Source organism: Bactrocera oleae, chromosome 2 (assembly GCF_042242935.1).
Source record: "Bactrocera oleae isolate idBacOlea1 chromosome 2, idBacOlea1, whole genome shotgun sequence".
Lineage (NCBI taxonomy): Eukaryota > Metazoa > Arthropoda > Insecta > Diptera > Tephritidae > Bactrocera > Bactrocera oleae.
The window spans coordinates 25351431-25369908 of NC_091536.1; the positions used below are offsets into that span (position 1 = coordinate 25351431).

Genomic DNA, 18478 nt, shown 5'->3' on the forward strand with positions numbered 1-18478 from the left:
GTTTATTGTTAATAGTCGAAATTTTCTTACGTAACCATAATACGCGAAATTCTGAAGATAATGAAGAAATTTTGCAAAATATGAGATTCTGCGAGAAAATATGAGTATCGAGTAAGACTGTATCTGCAATTATCTGGATAAATTTCCCTGGTTCCACCAGGATCTATAAGTGATGAAAGAAAAGTATTAAGGTTGATAGGATCGTCCCGTAATGGCAAATTATTGCTGGTCCCAAGAACAGATTGTCGACTGAAAATTATAAAGGAAAAGCTCATAAAAGGCGTTTATTGCGATATAACATATATTTTAAAAATTTGTCTCGGTTTTCTTCGATGTGTCCTTATTTTTCAAAACAAACTGTTATTAGAAATATATCTGTTATATTGTTTCATGTTTTCTAATTTTCGTAATGTAAATTGAAAATAAAGATTTAAAAATAAACGAGAGCAATCCTTACAAAATCATTGATAGTTTCACAAATATATCCGAAATTGATCTTATATTTAGAGCAACAAAATCACTGTAGACTTGTCTTTCGCAATCGATTTGAGAATTTTAAAATATGTGAAAATTACTGTGATTTTTCGTAGCTATGCGTGACTGAGGTGCTTTACTTAGTATTTATCCCTATAATGACCTACATTCAAACAAAAAATAAATTAAAACTTGACAAAATGGCGGCGTTTTAAAAAAGTGTTGTATTTTCCCAAACTTTTGGCTGCTTTTGCCCTGCCAAAGCTCGATTTGCGATCGGATCAAAAAAATTGTGGGTCATAGTATGTAGAACTATACATGACTGCAGTAATTATTCAAGCACACTCGATAAATGCTGTTTCTTTTAATTTCTCACTAGGTATTCTCCTTAATTCGAGTGAACATTAACGTCAAAGTTTAAGGAACATTTTAACGGACATCCATGGAATAATACGTATATAATTTTATGCTGTTACAGCAATTATTAGTGCATGCCTATAGACATACATAAATTAGTTCACTGAAATTATAAAATCTAAGAATAATCAAAATGAAAACGACAAGTAGTTTTACATATTTTTTATTTTAAAGGAAAAAATACATAAGAGCCTGCGCGTGGGCGAAGCAACCGCTATATAATTTAAGTAATACAATTACATTTACGCTTATATATAATTATTAACATAACAGAAACAGAAATGGTGAAACTTTTCAAATAAAAATTTATCGAAAACAACATTTTTCGTTTTTTTATTGCATACATATGTGCATATATTAATATTGCTGTATGTGTGTATGTTTGAAAATATCTAGTAAATTCGGTAAGTTCTATTAACACGTTTATTTAATATATATTAATTTTACATATTGTTTGACAATTTTCTGTTTTTATAAGACTATATTGTATTAATATTTTTTTTTTTGTAATTTGCGATCATCATATTTTTTGTTATATACTTGTACACTACATTCATGCGAAATATTCATGTTTGTATGCGTGTACTTGCACACGTTTATAGGCAAGCATTTTGGATAAAAACATGAAAATATTCCAATGAAACGAATAATTTCAGCTTACAAAGCTTAGGCTTACTTAGCTTTAAAATATATAATATATTTATTTAATTATGCTATTTTTCTTCTTTCTTTGTTATGTTGTAAATGAAAAATATAATTTTGACAAATTCAAGTATAGTTTTTACTTTTCTGGTAAAACAACACATTACAATATTGATGAGTTAAAAAAATTAAATATATTTTTGTGTTATGAAAATATACTTAGTATAATGCATTTGAGCCGTCTAAATTGAACAAACTTTCTTATTACTCATAACCATTTAAACTAGAATTGATAAAATGAAGTCATTCTTATTGACGTTAATTCCGCTTCTGTTTTTTCTTTGGTTTTATTGATTCTGTTCATTATATTGCTGCAGATCTCCATGATTTTTCACACTTTCCTCTCCCATAAGCAAAGTAACTTAATATTTAACAGAAATTTTAGAATGATTAAAAGGTATGTAACATAACTATATACTTGTAGTTATAATAAATTCTTGTTAGAAAATGAAAGCGAACATAAAATTTAAATAATAATAAACTACCTTCGAAGGCAGAGAAGCATTAGACAGTATGGCTTATTAGAAAAGGATAATGAAAAATAAACTTGTCATTAATAGTTTATTGTTTAATGCACGTATACCCAAATATTACATACCTATAAATTTTATTTTTTTAAATTATCTTTTTGAATATAACGAAAACTACAGTTGGGCAACGATTAAATTTTCAACACAATTATTCCCGTGCATATTAGAGTGGGTTGATTTAAAGGAAGCAAAAATAAAAAACCGAGAAATCACGTATGCCGAACAATTATTTAAGAGAACATGGGTCTCTTCGAGCTTTTAATTGATATTTATATTTAATAAAATGGAAAACATTTTTCGAATGCGGAATCAACTTTAAAAATGTTTATAAAAATACGCTTAAAACTTATTTTATGCTTTTTTGTATGGGATATACCTATGTTATACATAGATAGTTGTTTGATTTTCCTTATTTTCACTGTCATTGTGACGCATGTATTAGAGAACAGTTCTACAAAATTACGAGCTCTTAGTGTTCTAATTAAAGGCAGCCTACCGAAAAATAAAATATCTGAATAATTGGTTGTATGGGAGATGGGATATAGTTGTCCGATCTGGTCGATTCCGACAAATGATCAATTGTATGTATTAAATTTCATTCGGATATCTCAAAAGGTGATGAAGAAATTTTTATAATATAATAAAGATAAACTTCGCCGTAAAAATCGCTGACTCGAAACCGGTTTTAGACCCGTAGTTTCTTAGGCAAAATTGTTCAGAACGATTCGTAGAACATTTCTTGCATACGCGATTTTATAGAAAAAATTGACTCTAGTCTAATCGCTAAGTGTATATGCCTATCCTATCTTCTTGTATATTGCATTATTTCCAATTTGAATTCTGTCAAATGAAAAATACTTGTAATTCATGGTTATCGATAAGCTAGCATGCGTAAGCAAACAAACTGAATGAACAAAGTTGTGATTAATCGATGAGCTACAGGTGCACTATATGTGTACATTTGGTACCATATTTTGCACACTTCCTATGCATTTAGAATCCGCCAAAAAATCGAACCTTAAGTGCATACGTATGTTAATATTTATGTGTAGTGCAGCAATTTGCTTAAGCAAATTCATTATGACAGTATCTTTAAGAATCAGTATTTATGCATTCATATATAATTTTTTTTCATTCTAGGTTTATTTATATTTTCTTCATTGTTATACAAACATTTTTAGCTGATACAGCATTTTTGTGTATTGATTAGAGTCTATGAATAATGAACAAAGGATATTATTAATTTTATTGCAAAATCTTTATACAGTATAATGCATAACTCAATAATTTTGTCATGTTAATGATTTCTCCATAGCGTTACCACAGAGTATGTGAGTGAAATTGTGAAAAATTATAACTATAAGATTCTAAGAAAAAATCACTACTAGATTAAAAACTATTTAATATAACAGTTCGTTCGCATTACTTGTATCTATTAAAGTACACACGTATACGGAACGTGTATGTATGTAAAAAGTTTATATACAGGTGATTCGCATTTGTAGAGAGTTCTTGTTTAATTAAGAAACTCAAGCGAAGTACATACTAAAACAAAACAAAAATACAGCGTCAATTGAAAATCTCTTGTATTTTTCGCTGATTTACAAGTGATTAAACATACGTATGTACATAATATTATTGCATTAAAGTGGTAATTAGAACTAAATGTATATTTGTGTATATCTTCTGTACCTGTATGCTCGCGTTTATGACGAATTCGTCAGAAAAGTAACAAGAACCTAAACCAAATAATTTCTTATAAAACTCACTAATTCGATTGATGATAGTATAAAATGTAATGGTCATTGAGCTTCATTTAGTTTTAATGTATATACATTATTGATGGTATCTAATACATTCCACACGCAAACACATTTTATAGCAACGTCTTTATATTATAATTGTGTGCCAAAACCATTTTGGACGAAAACCGAAATTCTCCTTGGTTCCATAGCGGATTATAGTCTCTATTTTTGGAACGCGCCCAACATTAGTTTACATGCGTCAGTATTTCTTATAAATTATTGCTAAAACTAACTGCGGTATTTCCCTATAACGCTGCAATTTATTATTCCCACTTTTATGAACGCACCGCAACTTGCCTCTAAGTGTACTTAAGATATCTGAATATTTTACTTTTCGTTATTAGCAGCTGGTTAGGCTTGAATGGTTGGATGGTAGACTATCGAGCTGGTCTAGTACCAGTACAGTCGGTCTGCCACTTTCCGCTATTATCCAGCAGTCAATGCTGGGAGGCACTTCTCCACCTTAGGCGTGTATCTTGTGTCACGACACAGACGTTGCAAAGAACTCTTGCAAACGCTGCACGGTGCTACGGTCAAGCTTACATAGATCGAAATCGAAAGTTTTTGCGGTAATCTCATAACAGCCAGTGGCAGCGATCATCTCGACTACTTGCTGCAACTCCTCATTGTCCTGTAGCGTCATTATTTTATGATGTAATTCCTGTAATTCACTCAGATATTCAGTTGGCAATGCCGGTGTCGGTGTTGAACCATTGTTAGCGCCTGCTGCTTTTGCAGCCAACGCTCCCACCGGTCCTGTCGGTGAAGCTGGTCGCAATGGATGAGGTGGCGCAAGTGACGCTGCCGCCGCTGCACCTGTCGTCGATGCATTTACAATGCTATTAGTATTTAAACTAGCGTTGGCATTACTGGCAATAGCTGCAGTAGCTGGAGAGCTGGTTACACTAGTACCGGTCGTATTGTTGGGTGGTGGCAAAAATGCGCCACCACTATTCAATGCATCAGTGGTATTAGAATTGCTGTTTTGCGCAGTCGCATTGGAGCTGTTACTGCCATTGTCGTTGCCATTGTTGATGCCGATGGGACCACTTATACTTGCTGCTCGACTTTGACGCAATGCGGGAGACTTTGTTTGTTCGCGGGCCGCCTTATTAGACTCTTTTTTAGCTTGCTTGAGCGGTGGTTCTAAGAAGGAGTTAGCGGATACGGTGCTCGCTGCAACGGAGCTTCGCCGACGCTTCTTTTCTTCCTTTTCAACCTTTTTATCAACTTTTTCGGTCTTATCACTAATATCTTTCGTTTTTGAATTACGTTCGCCGCCGCGCTGCTTGTGTTCTTTGGTGATAATACTAGTAATCTTGTCTGGCTTTTCTGTTGGTGTTGCATCCGATTTGGTACTTAGCGATGTTATTTTGCTGGGCGCAGGTGGTTTCGGCGTTAAGTCCGGAAAACTGCTGTTTGAACTATCTGAATGCATAACGACCGGTGCGGTGTCAGTTGATGTGGCAGTCGCTGAATTTGTTGCAGATGTTGTCGTCAATAAAGCAGCGTCTTCTGGTAAGGACACCTTGCCAGTGTCATTGGCGTCAACGGTTTTGCTGCTGGTATTGCCTGTAGTATTTGAAGCAGTCGCAGTTGTATTGGTGGTTGCTGGTATAATGGTTCCAGCGCTTTTGTTACCATGCTTACTACTGCCTCTCGATTCTAATTCACCCGATTCGCTTGAATTTCGTTTCTCCTCTTTGGATGATTTATCTTTGGATTTCCTATCTCTGCTTTGTGACTTCTTAGTTAGCGCAATTGGTACGGATCCATTGGCATTGTTGTTTAGGCTATTGGAATTGGTAGAGTTGTTTGTTGAGTTCGAAAACAGGGTTACGCTATTCGATTCAGACTTAGGGGGTTCATTTTGGGGTGCTGTCGTCTCCGCAGTCAGAGACGCTGCTTTGGATCCGGTTATAGCTGTAGAAGCGACTCCCGTTGAGGATGCATTCCCATTCGAATTAGTTTCTGTGTGCTTTTCGGAACGGGGCTTCTCCTCAGATCGGTCTTTATCGCGCTCTTTCTCTCTTTCCTTCTCTCTTTCTTTGTGCCTCTCCTTATCACGCTCTTTTTCACGTTCCTTATCTTTTTCCTTGTTCTTATCCTTTTTCTTGTGTTTATGAGACCTCTTTTCCTTATCCTTTTCTTTATCTTTGTCCTTTTCCTTCTCTACCTTTTCGCTTTGATTATTTGAGCTGGTTGGTAGTTTCTTATCTCCACTGGTAGTCGCGGCATTCGCACCACTTACTTGTGTAGTTGTTGGATTTGTCGATATTTTGTCTATATTTTTATCATTATTCTTCCCTTTAACTGCTTCTGTTTTCTCTTTCGCATCTTTATCTGGTTTCTTGATGCTGAAATTTGCTGGTGATTGCTGGCCCTTGTTATCTTTAGCTTCATTCGAAATAACGTTTCCACTTGGTGTTGTAGCCATCGTCACAGCATTGCTGCTGCTATTTACTATATTTCCGTGGCGTTCTTCTTTTAGATCTCTTGACTTCCCATCCCCACTACGATGTTTTTCTTTATGTTCATCACGTCGCTCTTTATCGCGTTCCTTGTCCTTGTCTTTGTCTTTCTTTTCTTTCTTAGACTTTTTACCACTTGAAGTGGACTTTTCTTCGCGAGACTTTGATTCTTTCCCCTCAGTTTTGCTACTACTACCAGCTGATTTAATATCCTCTACACGTCCGCTTGCGGATGAAGATGATCGCGGCGGTGTGGGCCGCTTTGGGCTCGGCGCACCAGCATCGCGGGCATTCGTCTTTGGACTTAGAGACCGTTTGGTGCCACTGCTTGAACCTTTCTCTCGACTACGCTCCGGCTCCTTGTCGCGCGATTTATCCTTTTTTGATTTAGACTCCTCACGTTTTTCATGTTTGCTATTATCTCCAGAGGATTTCTTACTTTCACTACGTGATTCCTTATTAGGGCTGGATGAGGACTTGTGCTTTTCTTTCTTATCAGATTTCTCTCGACTCTTTTCGTTGCTATTACTCGCCAACGTTGAAGAGTTCGTTTTTTCTCGATCTTTACTAGATTTTTCTTTTGCAATGGAGTTGTTTGAGTTGATATTTCCAGAGTTGGGTGTGACTGTACCTCCAGTTCCAGCACCGCTACCACTTGCGTTGCTTGTACTCGGAGTTCCCTTTCCACCAACCGTATTCAAACTAATATTTTTCCCATCAGGCGAATGTTTACTAGACCCGCTTTTAATTGGTGCACCAAATAGGTTTGCAAATGAATTACTCTTCGAATCATCTATACGAGTTTTGTGTTTTTTACCGCTATTGCCACCAATTGAGTCTCCGCTACTCAGCTTCGGCTTGCTAACCATACCACCGCCTTCGTCACTAATAACGGCATTTGGGGTGTTATTTGTAGATGGAACGGTGGCACCTCCAACCATTCCCGCGCCAGTCACTGGTATGCCACCACCTTTGAGCAACTTTTGACGAAAATCCTCCGAAACATGATCAAATACAAATTTCTGCACTTCAAAGCGATGATGTGGGGGCCCAGTCTGTTGCAAATCTAAGTCGTAAGTGAATTGTATACGCTTTGGCTCATCGCGATTGCGAAAATAAATATCGATCGGGAGCAAAAATCCTGCGTAACCGGACTCTGTTATCACGTATGGTGGCTTGTTGCAAACTGTTGGAAGAAAAGTATAGGAAAAGAATTAGAAATTATATTAAACGAAACGATAAGCAGGTAGGTGAAACTCAAATCTGAGGTATGCACTAGTATGTAACTTCTTATTTTACTAAACAAACAATTTGAACTCTTCTTACATATATTGGTTTATTCAAAAGGCATCTTACACTAAATTACTTATTCCCAAAGCTCTTATGAGAAAAATTAGGGAAGGCAAATAGAAACTTTCCCTGAAGAATTTTAATTGCTTTACCTGTTTCCTAACTGTTTCTTGATAAGTGAATAAACTAATAAAATCAAATTCAATTTTAAGTACGATATTAATTTTATTATGTGTAAAAATCACGATTATCAATAGGCAACATGATAAGGGTTGAAACGCACACAGCTTCTATTATAAAGAAGTGGCTTTTGGTTGAGTTGATAACCAATTAATGCTGTAAACACTAATTGAGGTGCAAAATTTTAGCTGAGGGTGATTATAGATAAGTAGCACTTACATAGGTATGTGTATATTGTGTACAATCATCAGACTTATAATAAATAAAATGGAGGGAACGCATTAGAGAATTAGCAGCTATTAATGTAAGAGGCGTTAATTTGTTGAAGACAGATTTCAAGTAAGAAATCCGTAAACACTGTACATACTCGAAGGCTTAAATACTACAGTAATTAACCGATTTATTTAGTTTTAGCAGAGAGTGCATTAGTTAAGTCATTATTATTTTCATTAAACGATTTCATGTATTGAAGTACACTTATATAAAATAAGCAAATTACTTTTCCTTTCTTTTTTCTTCCTACATTGTCTATCAGTAAATCGTTTTAATGCGGGTTCTACAATAACCAATCGTCAAAGAGCGGCCAGCTAAAAACAAAACACAAAAAGATAAATTGTTTTCGCTGTTAACGAGAAGTTGTCTTTTTTGGGTTACAAAAGTGTGTAGAAAAACAAAACGAAGAATTGGGATAAAAAAAACACAACCAAATCAAGTCAACAAGGATTAGTCTAGAGCGAATGCTACGCATCCCTTATTCGAACGTCAACAACCACCCTCTAAATATTGTATTCTACCCTCCAACAAATTTACAGATACATCTATTCACCCAACCCCTTCCGAGGCTATGGTTTGGATCACAATATAAACATACATACATATAAAAGAACACACATTTAAGCATATACATACAAGGTAGTTTGTGTGCGTTTTATATGTTATATTATCATTATTTGCATATATTTAAACGAATAAATTGTGCTATTTACCCCTCTTTGGCTTTGGAAAAGAGTCGTGTAAATTAAAAACGACCTTGTCAACGTAGGTGCTGATATCTGCCTCCTTAACACCTCGCACGTACAATTCCCAGTCATGGGTAAAGCCTTCTGGTGTTTTTTTGTTTCGCAGCCTCGCTGTATGACCGATCTCGAATTGCACTTTCACTGCCATCGCAGTGGATGACAAACTAGATAATAACTATTAATTACCACCAAGAACACTCCAGTTGTTCAGCAGTTGTCTTATTGACCAAATAATAATATGGTTTATATACGCCGCATGCAGCCACTTCTCTTATTTACACTCTTATGTTTCAATCTATCCTATTATCTTCGGTTCAATTTATCTTGATGAGGACGAAATCTCCAATTGGTGTACCAATCTTAAAAAAAAAAAGAAAAAACACACATGTCATTAGTACAAATCCCCTAATAGCAATAATGGTATAAGTCGAAGAAAATGGAGTTATCCGAAGTAAAACATACAAGAAATTAAACACGGTGCAGGTGGATTATACATGAAAAAATTGGTAAATAATGTTTACAGCGAACGCAGGTAAACTTTAAAAAATTAATATACTTCATAAAAAAAATGTATTAACGAAATAAAATTAATTAATTAATAAATGAAAACGCGCCGACGCGTATGGAATTCACTGATAGTAGTTGTGATGTATTTCTAGTTTGGCGGCACTGTGATAATTAAAGCACGTAGTCTTCCAAAGTGCGGTACATAAAGTGTTAGGCAAAGCACTAGCACCAACAACAATTATAAAAATAAAATAAAAATATTACAATTAAACATTGTTTATATGTAGTATCCATTTTTGCTCATTTAATGAATATATGCATATTTCATTCAATATTTTAATGTTTTTAATGTACGCACGGTTTTATAGTGAATACACACAAAACTATTTTTTGTCTAGCAGTTCCGACGTCGACATTGTGTCTCCCCAGAATAACACAGCATGTTGGGAGTTTTTACATAGATAGTTAACACAAACTTCACCGTTGGACGCCTCGACACATTTCAGATCATGTTTTAAGAGTTCTCCGTTTTTTCGGTATTATCTCAACGATAATATATCACGGCTTGACACCATTATTACCACATTTTTGGTAAATCTTACTTCGGCGTGCTCACCTTTTCAATTGACTACCGCTGCTTCTGCTACCGCTGCTGAGGCTGCTGCCCCCACTCACTTTTTCACTTCGATTTTTCACGTTCTCTTATTACTTTATTTCCCTTTGCGCTCATATGTGTTTATGAGTTATTTATTATCAATATATTTTATTTGAATACTTTTCTTTTAAAACTTTAGAAAAGTTATCGTAAACTATGTTTCTTTAATTGCTCTAAATTTTTACTACAAACGAATTTTCAGTAACTTCACAACGACCTATTCTACGCTCTGCTCGCTGCTCGCTGCTTACGCTTCTCTTCATTACTGATCTACTTCATAATTTTCTATTTTATTTTATTTGCTTTCATTCTGCTTTATCTCTGCTTTCTGCCTTACCCTCATTTGTTCTTCCTTCTTGAGTTGCGATTGGCAATGCTGCGGAAAATTGGGAAACTTTGCTAAATAAGGGATAAATTAAGGCCAACCCATTTTTTTACAATTTAAGTAATACTTGTTTGTAATTAACTAACACACTTAGTAGTTAAAGATATCCGTTTTATTTTTTAAATTTCAGTATTTTGTATGATATTAAACCATATTATCTTTCAAATATCCTAAAAGCATAATAAATGTTTCTTTCCTTGTGGTAACACTGTACGGTGTTGCCTTTTTTATTTTAATATAATCAACACAAAATTTAATGGCATCACAGAATCAGCTGATTCATCACAATAAATTCAGTAAATTTTATAAAATAAAAATATGTATTCCAATATTAGATATTTTCAATAATTTTAAACATGTGTGAAATGTATGCAGTGATAGCACAATTGGCAATTATATGAAATACTTGGAAATATGTTTTTAAAAATAAATCAAAGAAACTATCATGTTACAGATTTGATTGTACGTATCGCATGTGTCGCTTTGGTGATATATGGGATTATGCCATGGCGTTTTGCTTCCCATTATGAATATTTACATCGAAATGAAATACAGCGCGCGCTTGTTGAACAAGTTACGAGCAATATTTCCATGCAACGTATGCCGCCATGTGAATACAGTGATATCTTTGCAGAAACCGTCATCACATATCGTTCGCAATATCGAGAACATGTGATGCGAGGAGAAGAAATTTTACCTGGCGGCGAATATTTTCCAGAGGACTGCAGTGCACGCTTTAGTACGGCAATCATTGTGCCTTACAGAAAACGTGAGGAACAACTTCATGCTTTTCTTACATACATGCACAATTATTTGCGGCAACAACGTATTCATTATCGAATTTTCTTAGTTGAACAGTATGACCAGAAGCCTTTCAATCGCGCAAAATTATTCAATATTGGCTCAGTAATTGCAGCAGAACTTGAATTCCCATGTTTAATATTGCATGATGTCGATTTATTTCCAATGAACTTGGGACAACTGTACGCCTGTACCCAGAAGCCACGTCATATGAGCTCAGCACTAGATATTTTCCGTTTCACATTACCTTACCGAGGACTATTTGGAGGTGTTGTAGCCATTCGTACACATCAATATCGGTTTATTAACGGAATGTCTAATTTATTTGAGGGTTGGGGAGGTGAAGATGATGATTTTTTCAATAGATTATATTCGCATAAAATAGATATATGTCGCTTTGAACCAAGCTGCAGCACATACACGATGATGCGTCACAAACCTGAGAAGAGGAATGAAGCTCGCTTAGGACTGTTACGAACCGGATATAAACGCTTCCTTACAGATGGATTAAATTCACTTATTTACACAGAGAAAGAACGTCGCTTGCATAGCTTATTTACCCATATTTTGGTTGAAACGTGAATTGATGAGGTTATGTCAGAAAGGTTAACCAAACAACTTTATAACGCATATTCGTCCGTTGAAAATAGTTGAAAAACAAATAAACAAAAAGGCTTGTGGTTGTAGTGATTAACGCTATAACGTAGAGATATATACATATAAATATTTTTAAGCTAATATCTACAAATGCATAGAAATATGCCGATTTTTAGTATAGAAAAAACGCGCGCCCGTACTATTCGCACAAATGCACACGCACTGGAATGAACAATTCCGCGGCTGCAAAATGCTAATCAATATTATATATAGACTTGAATACAAATGTAATTATGTCAGGTGCTTTAAATTGTTTTAAATTTAGAGCACAAAACAAGTTCAATATAATCTTATACCTAGATATAATTAAATCAGTTATAATAATAAATTGATGCTACATAGAAAAAATCTCGCAATATAGCTATAATTTATCCCACTTCTCGACTTTTTAGTAGCTCTCTGAATTAAAATTTGATTTCCAATGGGATCACGATATTTAATTGTATTAGCGTTTGTTTTATTTTATTTCGAGGTATTTGGATAAGCAAATGTAGATGTTTAATTCCACTGAGTTCTTATTAACTTTAGTTCTTTAATGCTTTATAAATAATTTTTTATACACCAAGTTAATTTGAAATTTCGACTTATGTATGTTAGAATATTATATATAATCATATAGATATATAATACTCGTACACATGTACTCGTAAGGAATATATATATATTTTTTAATTGTTTGGTAACTAGTGTATAAGCATGTTTATTCTAAGTTTGCTCCCAAACATTATTCCGTATCCATTCAATGTAGTTATACACTCGGGTATAAATACCCGGTTGGTCGGGTGTACCACAGCCAATTCCGAATGATGTTATGCCAACAACGGTGTACATACACGGATAATCGGGATGGTATGCTAATAATGGACCGCCCGAATCACCGCTACAAGTATCTTTTGTTTCATTCGAACCAGCACATATTTGTAAATGATCCTCCACACCCTTGGGAAGTTGATCCACATCCGAAGATTCGGTAAGACGTTGACATTGATCGAGGCCCAGCCGATCGAGTGTTACTTTAAGAAGTTTTTTCGAATCAGATTCGGCGAAACGTGTGCTTCCCCAACCAATAGCCACCAATTTTTGAAATTCGTTCCCAGATTTGGTGGGCAAACATGCAGGATGTTTATATGCATCAAAAGTTACAGATCGTTCCAGTTCTACGAGTGCTATGTCATTGTAAATTGTTGCACTGTTGTAGTCTTTATGCTCTATGTAGCGTCGAACACGGAAGTCCTCTGGCCGCGCATCATCCGATTCTCTGCCAAAGTCCAAATCTCCTAACCGCACAATGTTTACTTCGCCACTGTGAAATTTAAGAGGGAAAAAGCTGTTTTATTTTATAAATAAAAAATTTAAGTGCAAGCGAAAATATGTAATTCATAATGTAAGTTGTTAGTCTGGCATTTTATTCTAGCAAAGATGTTGCTTACCTATATAACTTCGATGATAACCTATGATGTAGCTCCTATGTGTATATATATATATATATATATATACATACATACAATTATAAATATATATATATATATATATACATACATTTATAAATATATATAATGTATACAAGATTCGCACTTACCGGTTTGTTGTGAAACAGTGCGCTGCAGTCAAAACAAATTTCTCACTTATAAGAGTACCTCCACAAAACCATTCGGTTGGCTTATTTTTACTTTCGTGACCTAAACGTGCAATGTGCGGAAATTCTTTGGGGCTCGCTGGACTTCCCCCTACTATGAGAGGAGCATATGGTTTACAATTATCTATAGTAAATTTCAATTCTTCGGCTCCATGTATAAAAGCACTAAACGTTTTCACCTCTTCGAATATTTGTCGTTTGACGAGAGTACATTCTAAAAAAAAAATTAACGGAGTGAAAATAATACTGCCTCCAATGTATACACATTTGCAATACTTACTTCTTACTTCAGTTTGAAGGCTATTTTGTCCTCCAGCGATGTTCCACTTATTTCCAAAAACCCATAAAGTGAGTAGCACTAGTGCCGGTGAAATTTCTTTGAACTGATGCATATTATAAAAACAATTTCTTTCTAACGTTTTTTGTAACAGTGAAGCTCAACTGTTGGCGCTTCACTAATCTGCGTTTGCACCATATCTACGTACACATGCATCTTCTAATTCCGCTGAGCAGAGAGACTTACTAATGCATGCACTCGTCTATGCTATATTTATACATTTGCTATTCCTGATTATAATTTTTCATCTCTGTAGTTAATCTTTTTTTGTTCGTCCCCCTTTAATTAAAAAAGGGGTTCCATAGCTCTCTTTCATACTTTTCTCTCTTTTTTTTCAAAAATCCAAGCCCAAAAGTTCTACCTTTTCTATTACTTGTGAAAAAACAGTTTACATCATATTTGGTTTCGAACCAAACATACAACATTCTGGTGGTAGTTGTTCTCTTGTCTTGATGCCAATATTCAAAAGATACAAAACTTTCAAAATGAATGGAATGTTTACTTAAGTTAGGCTTATGCCAATAGGAATTTTTATATTTAAGAATCTTAAAAAAAAAAAAAAGAATTCAGCAACAGATCAACTGTACTATCGCGATATGAAATTACGCTCGCTGATGAAAGCAAATTATAAACGATAATTCCTTGCTAAACTGGCAACACTAACGTGAAACTTCAAAACACGCATGTATGAAAAACAACAAATATGACTGCGACGCATACTTTCAACAAGGAAATCAACGATACGACGGCAGAAACAGAGGAATTAAAGCAGCGCATCGTGTAGTACGCGCACATTTGTTTGTTTACATTTTATACATAGAATATAAATATTTAGTAACAAATAGGTGTATATAAAATAAATACAACATTGTTTCATTTGTGAAAATTGTTGGCGTCAGTACACTTACTTTGGGGAAATTTGCATCTAAGCAATTGATTTTTACATAATTACCAAAGGACGTCGCTTAACGCTGCACTTTTAATTGTTTTGTTTTGTGCGTGATTTTTTTGTGGTGTATCTACATATGCTAAACTTATAAAATATATGCTGATACTGTTGCTGAACAAGTTCCTTTGGACGTGACGATATTGCTGCATTGTGAAGAGCTTTTTGTTGTTGTAGCGGCAGAATTCTGCCGAGTTGACAGTCCTTGGTCGGATAAAAATCCAGGTCCGTTCCGGTTACGTAGACCCGACTGTGGTGGGAACGGTTGTGAAGAGCTTTGAAGTGCTTCATTAAAAAGGGCGACATAGCGAATGTGAAGATGGAGCTCAACACAGATGCACATAAAGGTGTGCCAAAGCCGTTAGAAGGCATTTCTTTTGGTGACAGTGCCGAGGGTATTCAGATAAATGAAAATCATGGCAATAAAGGATCGTATATAACAAGGGCTAAGATGAATCCTGCTAAAAGTGATAACGAAAAGCGAAGACGGAAAGATACAATGCGAAAGGTAATTGGTTATGTTAAATATACATATGTACATATAAGTAGTTTTGATCGCTTTACGTGACTAAATTAGAGGGTGGAAGTGCCAGTAGTGTGAGTTGGTGTTACACGAAGTTTAGAATAACAAAAACCACCCTGGGATGTCAAAATACGTGCAAGTGTACAGTTGTGGTATATATTTAAAGTCTCTTTCAATTTTAGATATCAACTATTTTCAAAAAATGCGATTCATTGTTGACGTCAGAAGAGCGCCAGTTATGTGAAAAATATCCGGATATTGTAAAACAAATAAAAAAACGAAAGGAGCGAGTTGAAATTTACAAGGACCGCATTGTTGAAAAAGAAGATGAACCGCATGTCATAGAGGCAAAGGTAGAAGACTTGGCGGCGATAATAGCACAGTCCAAACATTTAATTTGCTATACAGGTGCAGGCATTAGTACATCTGCTTTAATACCAGATTACCGTGGCAGTAAGGGTATTTGGACTTTATTACAAAAAGGTGAAGATATCGGGGAGCATGATTTGTCAGCAGCAAATCCAACTTACACTCATATGGCACTCTACGAGTTGCATCGACGACGACTTTTACGTTATGTTGTTTCGCAAAATTGCGATGGATTACATTTGCGTTCGGGCTTACCGCGAGCATCTCTGTCGGAAATACACGGCAACATGTATATGGAGGTGTGCAAACATTGCAAACCTGGTCCTGCAGTATATTGGAGACTGTTTGACACCACTGAGATGACAGCACGGTATTGCCATAAAACAAATCGACTTTGCCATTGCTGTTCAGAGCCACTTTACGATACAATTGTACATTTTGGTGAGCGTGGGAATCTTAAATGGCCCTTAAATTGGGCTGGTGCTTGCCATCATGCAGAAAAAGCTGATGTTATTTTATGTTTAGGATCTAGTTTAAAAGTGTTAAAAAAATATACATGGCTGTGGCAAATGGACCGTCCAGCAAAGCAACGGGCAAAAATATGCATCATCAACTTGCAGTGGACACCAAAGGACAGTATTGCAACAATAAAAATAAATGGTAAATGTGATCGGGTTATGGAAATTTTAATGCGCGCACTCAACATAACTGTTCCCGTATACACAAAGGAGAAGGATCCGATCTTTGCCCACGCATCCCTACTTATGCCAGAGGAGCTGCACACGCTGACACAGCCTTTGCTAAAAGGCGGTGGCGAAGTTTTGGACAAAGATACTGAGACCGCCGAAGATGAACCTGAAACATGCACCAGTGCAACCGAAGAAACTTTGGACTCAATAATGTCGGGGGACAGTGGGGCGGATATGCCGATAGGCAAAGGGCCGCGCATACGAACCCCCCTTAAGAGTAGTACCCGTATAAAAACGAATTTGAAGCTGAAATACAAAATTCCACGTATAGAAGTCGAAAGTGGTACCCAAAGTTGTGATGATGATGGCAAGAGTGAAAGAAGCGATAAAAGTTCTATAGAAGCAACAAAAAATAGTGATCAAACGATATACCAGGATACAATAAATGGAAAACAAAATACTCAAAAAGAAGCGAACGTTAATTTGAACGAAGATGTTTGTTCATTTGAAATTGATTTCTCAAAGTCGTCTGAAATAATGGATTTAGTAGACAATCAACTAAATTTACAGTTAGATGAAAAAAACAATAGTAAAAGTATCAAGAAAGAGGTAATAAACGGACATTCTTCTAAAAAAGAGAAGTGCGACAGCGAAATTATAAAACCGTTGGGCCATAATGAACTGGATTTCACTATACCCTTAGATGTGGACATGAAACAAGAGCACGAAATTAAAGTAGAATTTGAATCGGACTTTTTAGTTACTAAACCAACAGCTGAGAATGTTCTAAATTCAGAGATAAAGATAGAGGATGATACAAGTGTAACCAACAAGAAGTTCACCTTGAACACAAACAACAACAAAGTTGCCTTAAAAAAGATGTGCTCCCTTAAAACCGAAGTCGATGAAGGGAAAGTAGATACTAAAATAGAAATTAAAACAGAAATTCCTTTTGAAATGCCTGCTTTAGTACCCATTAGGCAGAATAAGTCGTTTAATGTCGTTAAACCTGAGTTAACCCAGGTTTTGAGCACCATGGTCAACGTAATTAATTCTGATGATGATGAGTCCAGTTGTGAAAACGTTGTCGCCCAAATGGACATACTAAAATTAGCAAAGCAGGAGGTTCTCGAGGGTGCTGGTACACAACCTTACTGGCTGTTACGCAAATTACCTTGTTGGTATGACGTCAAGTATGCATATTCAGGTCTGCATAGTATTGTTTATCCGCCGCCAGCTGATATGAATATGTGGAACTATCAAGTAATACCCATATTTGCCATGAATCGATCTGCGGCTGCGTGTGATTTTTGCTTTGATAACTATGCCGAATTCGAGTGTCAGTTTTATCGAAAATGGCATCTTAATGAACGTAAACATAAAAAACGAGCACGCAATGGGCGTTTCGTGGTGTGTGAGTGCTGTTCATATTCAGATGAAGACGACGATGACTACGATGAAAATATTTCATTGGCACATATAGCAGCGGCTGAGGCGGCCAAACGTCAATTGCAGCTGAGCAATACTTTCCCCCGCAAATTGGCGCGCACACAAGCAGGCTGGTATGGCAAAGGGTATCGTAAAGCACGACGTCGAAAATAAAGTTGAAAACGGCGATAGTTTACATAAACTTTATGAGTATTTCATATAATTTAGGTAGACATAAGAATATTTAAGTTTTGCGGCTCAGTGTGTAATTTGTAGTTTGAATATAGTGTACACATATAAGCACAAGTAATTTTGTTACGTCTTCCGTGACTGTCTGTTGATTAGAATATAATCTAAAAACATATTTTATAACTAAATGAATAAGTTTTAATGTACTGAAATTTTTACCAGACGAGATTTATAATACTTAGCTGAGTCTCAAACGATCGCCCACACATAAAATATAATTATTTATATATGTCTCATACATATGTAAATTTTTTTTTGCTACATACAAATAATATTGACATCTTTATGGCAGCTTGCTATAGCTTAAGATATATAAATGTAAAAAGTAAAATATGATAAGAAAAATAAACGCCTATATATGAGTGTCAGCAAAGCTTATGTATTATGTATTTGATTTATTTATTTGCA

General features: G+C 35.4%; 4 protein-coding genes across 6 annotated transcripts; 2 read left to right on the top strand and 2 right to left on the bottom strand.

The window, feature by feature from the left end:
- Positions 1-1038: 1038 nt before the first annotated feature.
- Positions 1039-10315, bottom strand: ear (ENL/AF9-related super elongation complex transcription factor). 3 transcript variants are annotated; one of them, XM_014232377.3, is made up of 3 exons: positions 10012-10315; positions 8856-9247; positions 1039-7585 (listed from the first exon to the last, which is right to left on the bottom strand). In XM_014232377.3, the coding sequence occupies exons 2-3, from the start codon at positions 9034-9036 to the stop codon at positions 4410-4412; spliced, it is 3357 nt and encodes a 1118-aa protein (XP_014087852.2). In that variant the 5' UTR covers positions 9037-9247; positions 10012-10315; the 3' UTR covers positions 1039-4409. The 3 variants fall into 3 exon arrangements, with proteins under 3 accessions (XP_014087852.2, XP_014087853.2, XP_014087854.2); XM_014232378.3 differs by having other exon boundaries at positions 9998-10315; XM_014232379.3 differs by lacking the exon at positions 10012-10315 and adding an exon at positions 9754-9967.
- A 383-nt stretch (positions 10316-10698) lies between these two features.
- Positions 10699-12338, top strand: beta4GalNAcTB (beta1,4-N-acetylgalactosaminyltransferase B). The gene has a single exon (XM_036377123.2). The coding sequence runs from the start codon at positions 10850-10852 to the stop codon at positions 11816-11818; it is 969 nt and encodes a 322-aa protein (XP_036233016.2). The 5' UTR covers positions 10699-10849; the 3' UTR covers positions 11819-12338.
- Positions 12329-14074, bottom strand: LOC106615957 (serine protease snake). The gene is made up of 3 exons (XM_014232371.3): positions 13810-14074; positions 13473-13743; positions 12329-13196 (listed from the first exon to the last, which is right to left on the bottom strand). The coding sequence occupies exons 1-3, from the start codon at positions 13919-13921 to the stop codon at positions 12599-12601; spliced, it is 981 nt and encodes a 326-aa protein (XP_014087846.1). The 5' UTR covers positions 13922-14074; the 3' UTR covers positions 12329-12598.
- Positions 14075-14452: 378 nt separating this feature from the next.
- Positions 14453-18448, top strand: Sirt7 (sirtuin 7). Its single transcript, XM_014232370.3, has 2 exons — positions 14453-15320; positions 15518-18448. The coding sequence occupies exons 1-2, from the start codon at positions 15132-15134 to the stop codon at positions 17993-17995; spliced, it is 2667 nt and encodes an 888-aa protein (XP_014087845.2). The 5' UTR covers positions 14453-15131; the 3' UTR covers positions 17996-18448.
- The last annotated feature ends 30 nt before the right edge of the window (positions 18449-18478 follow it).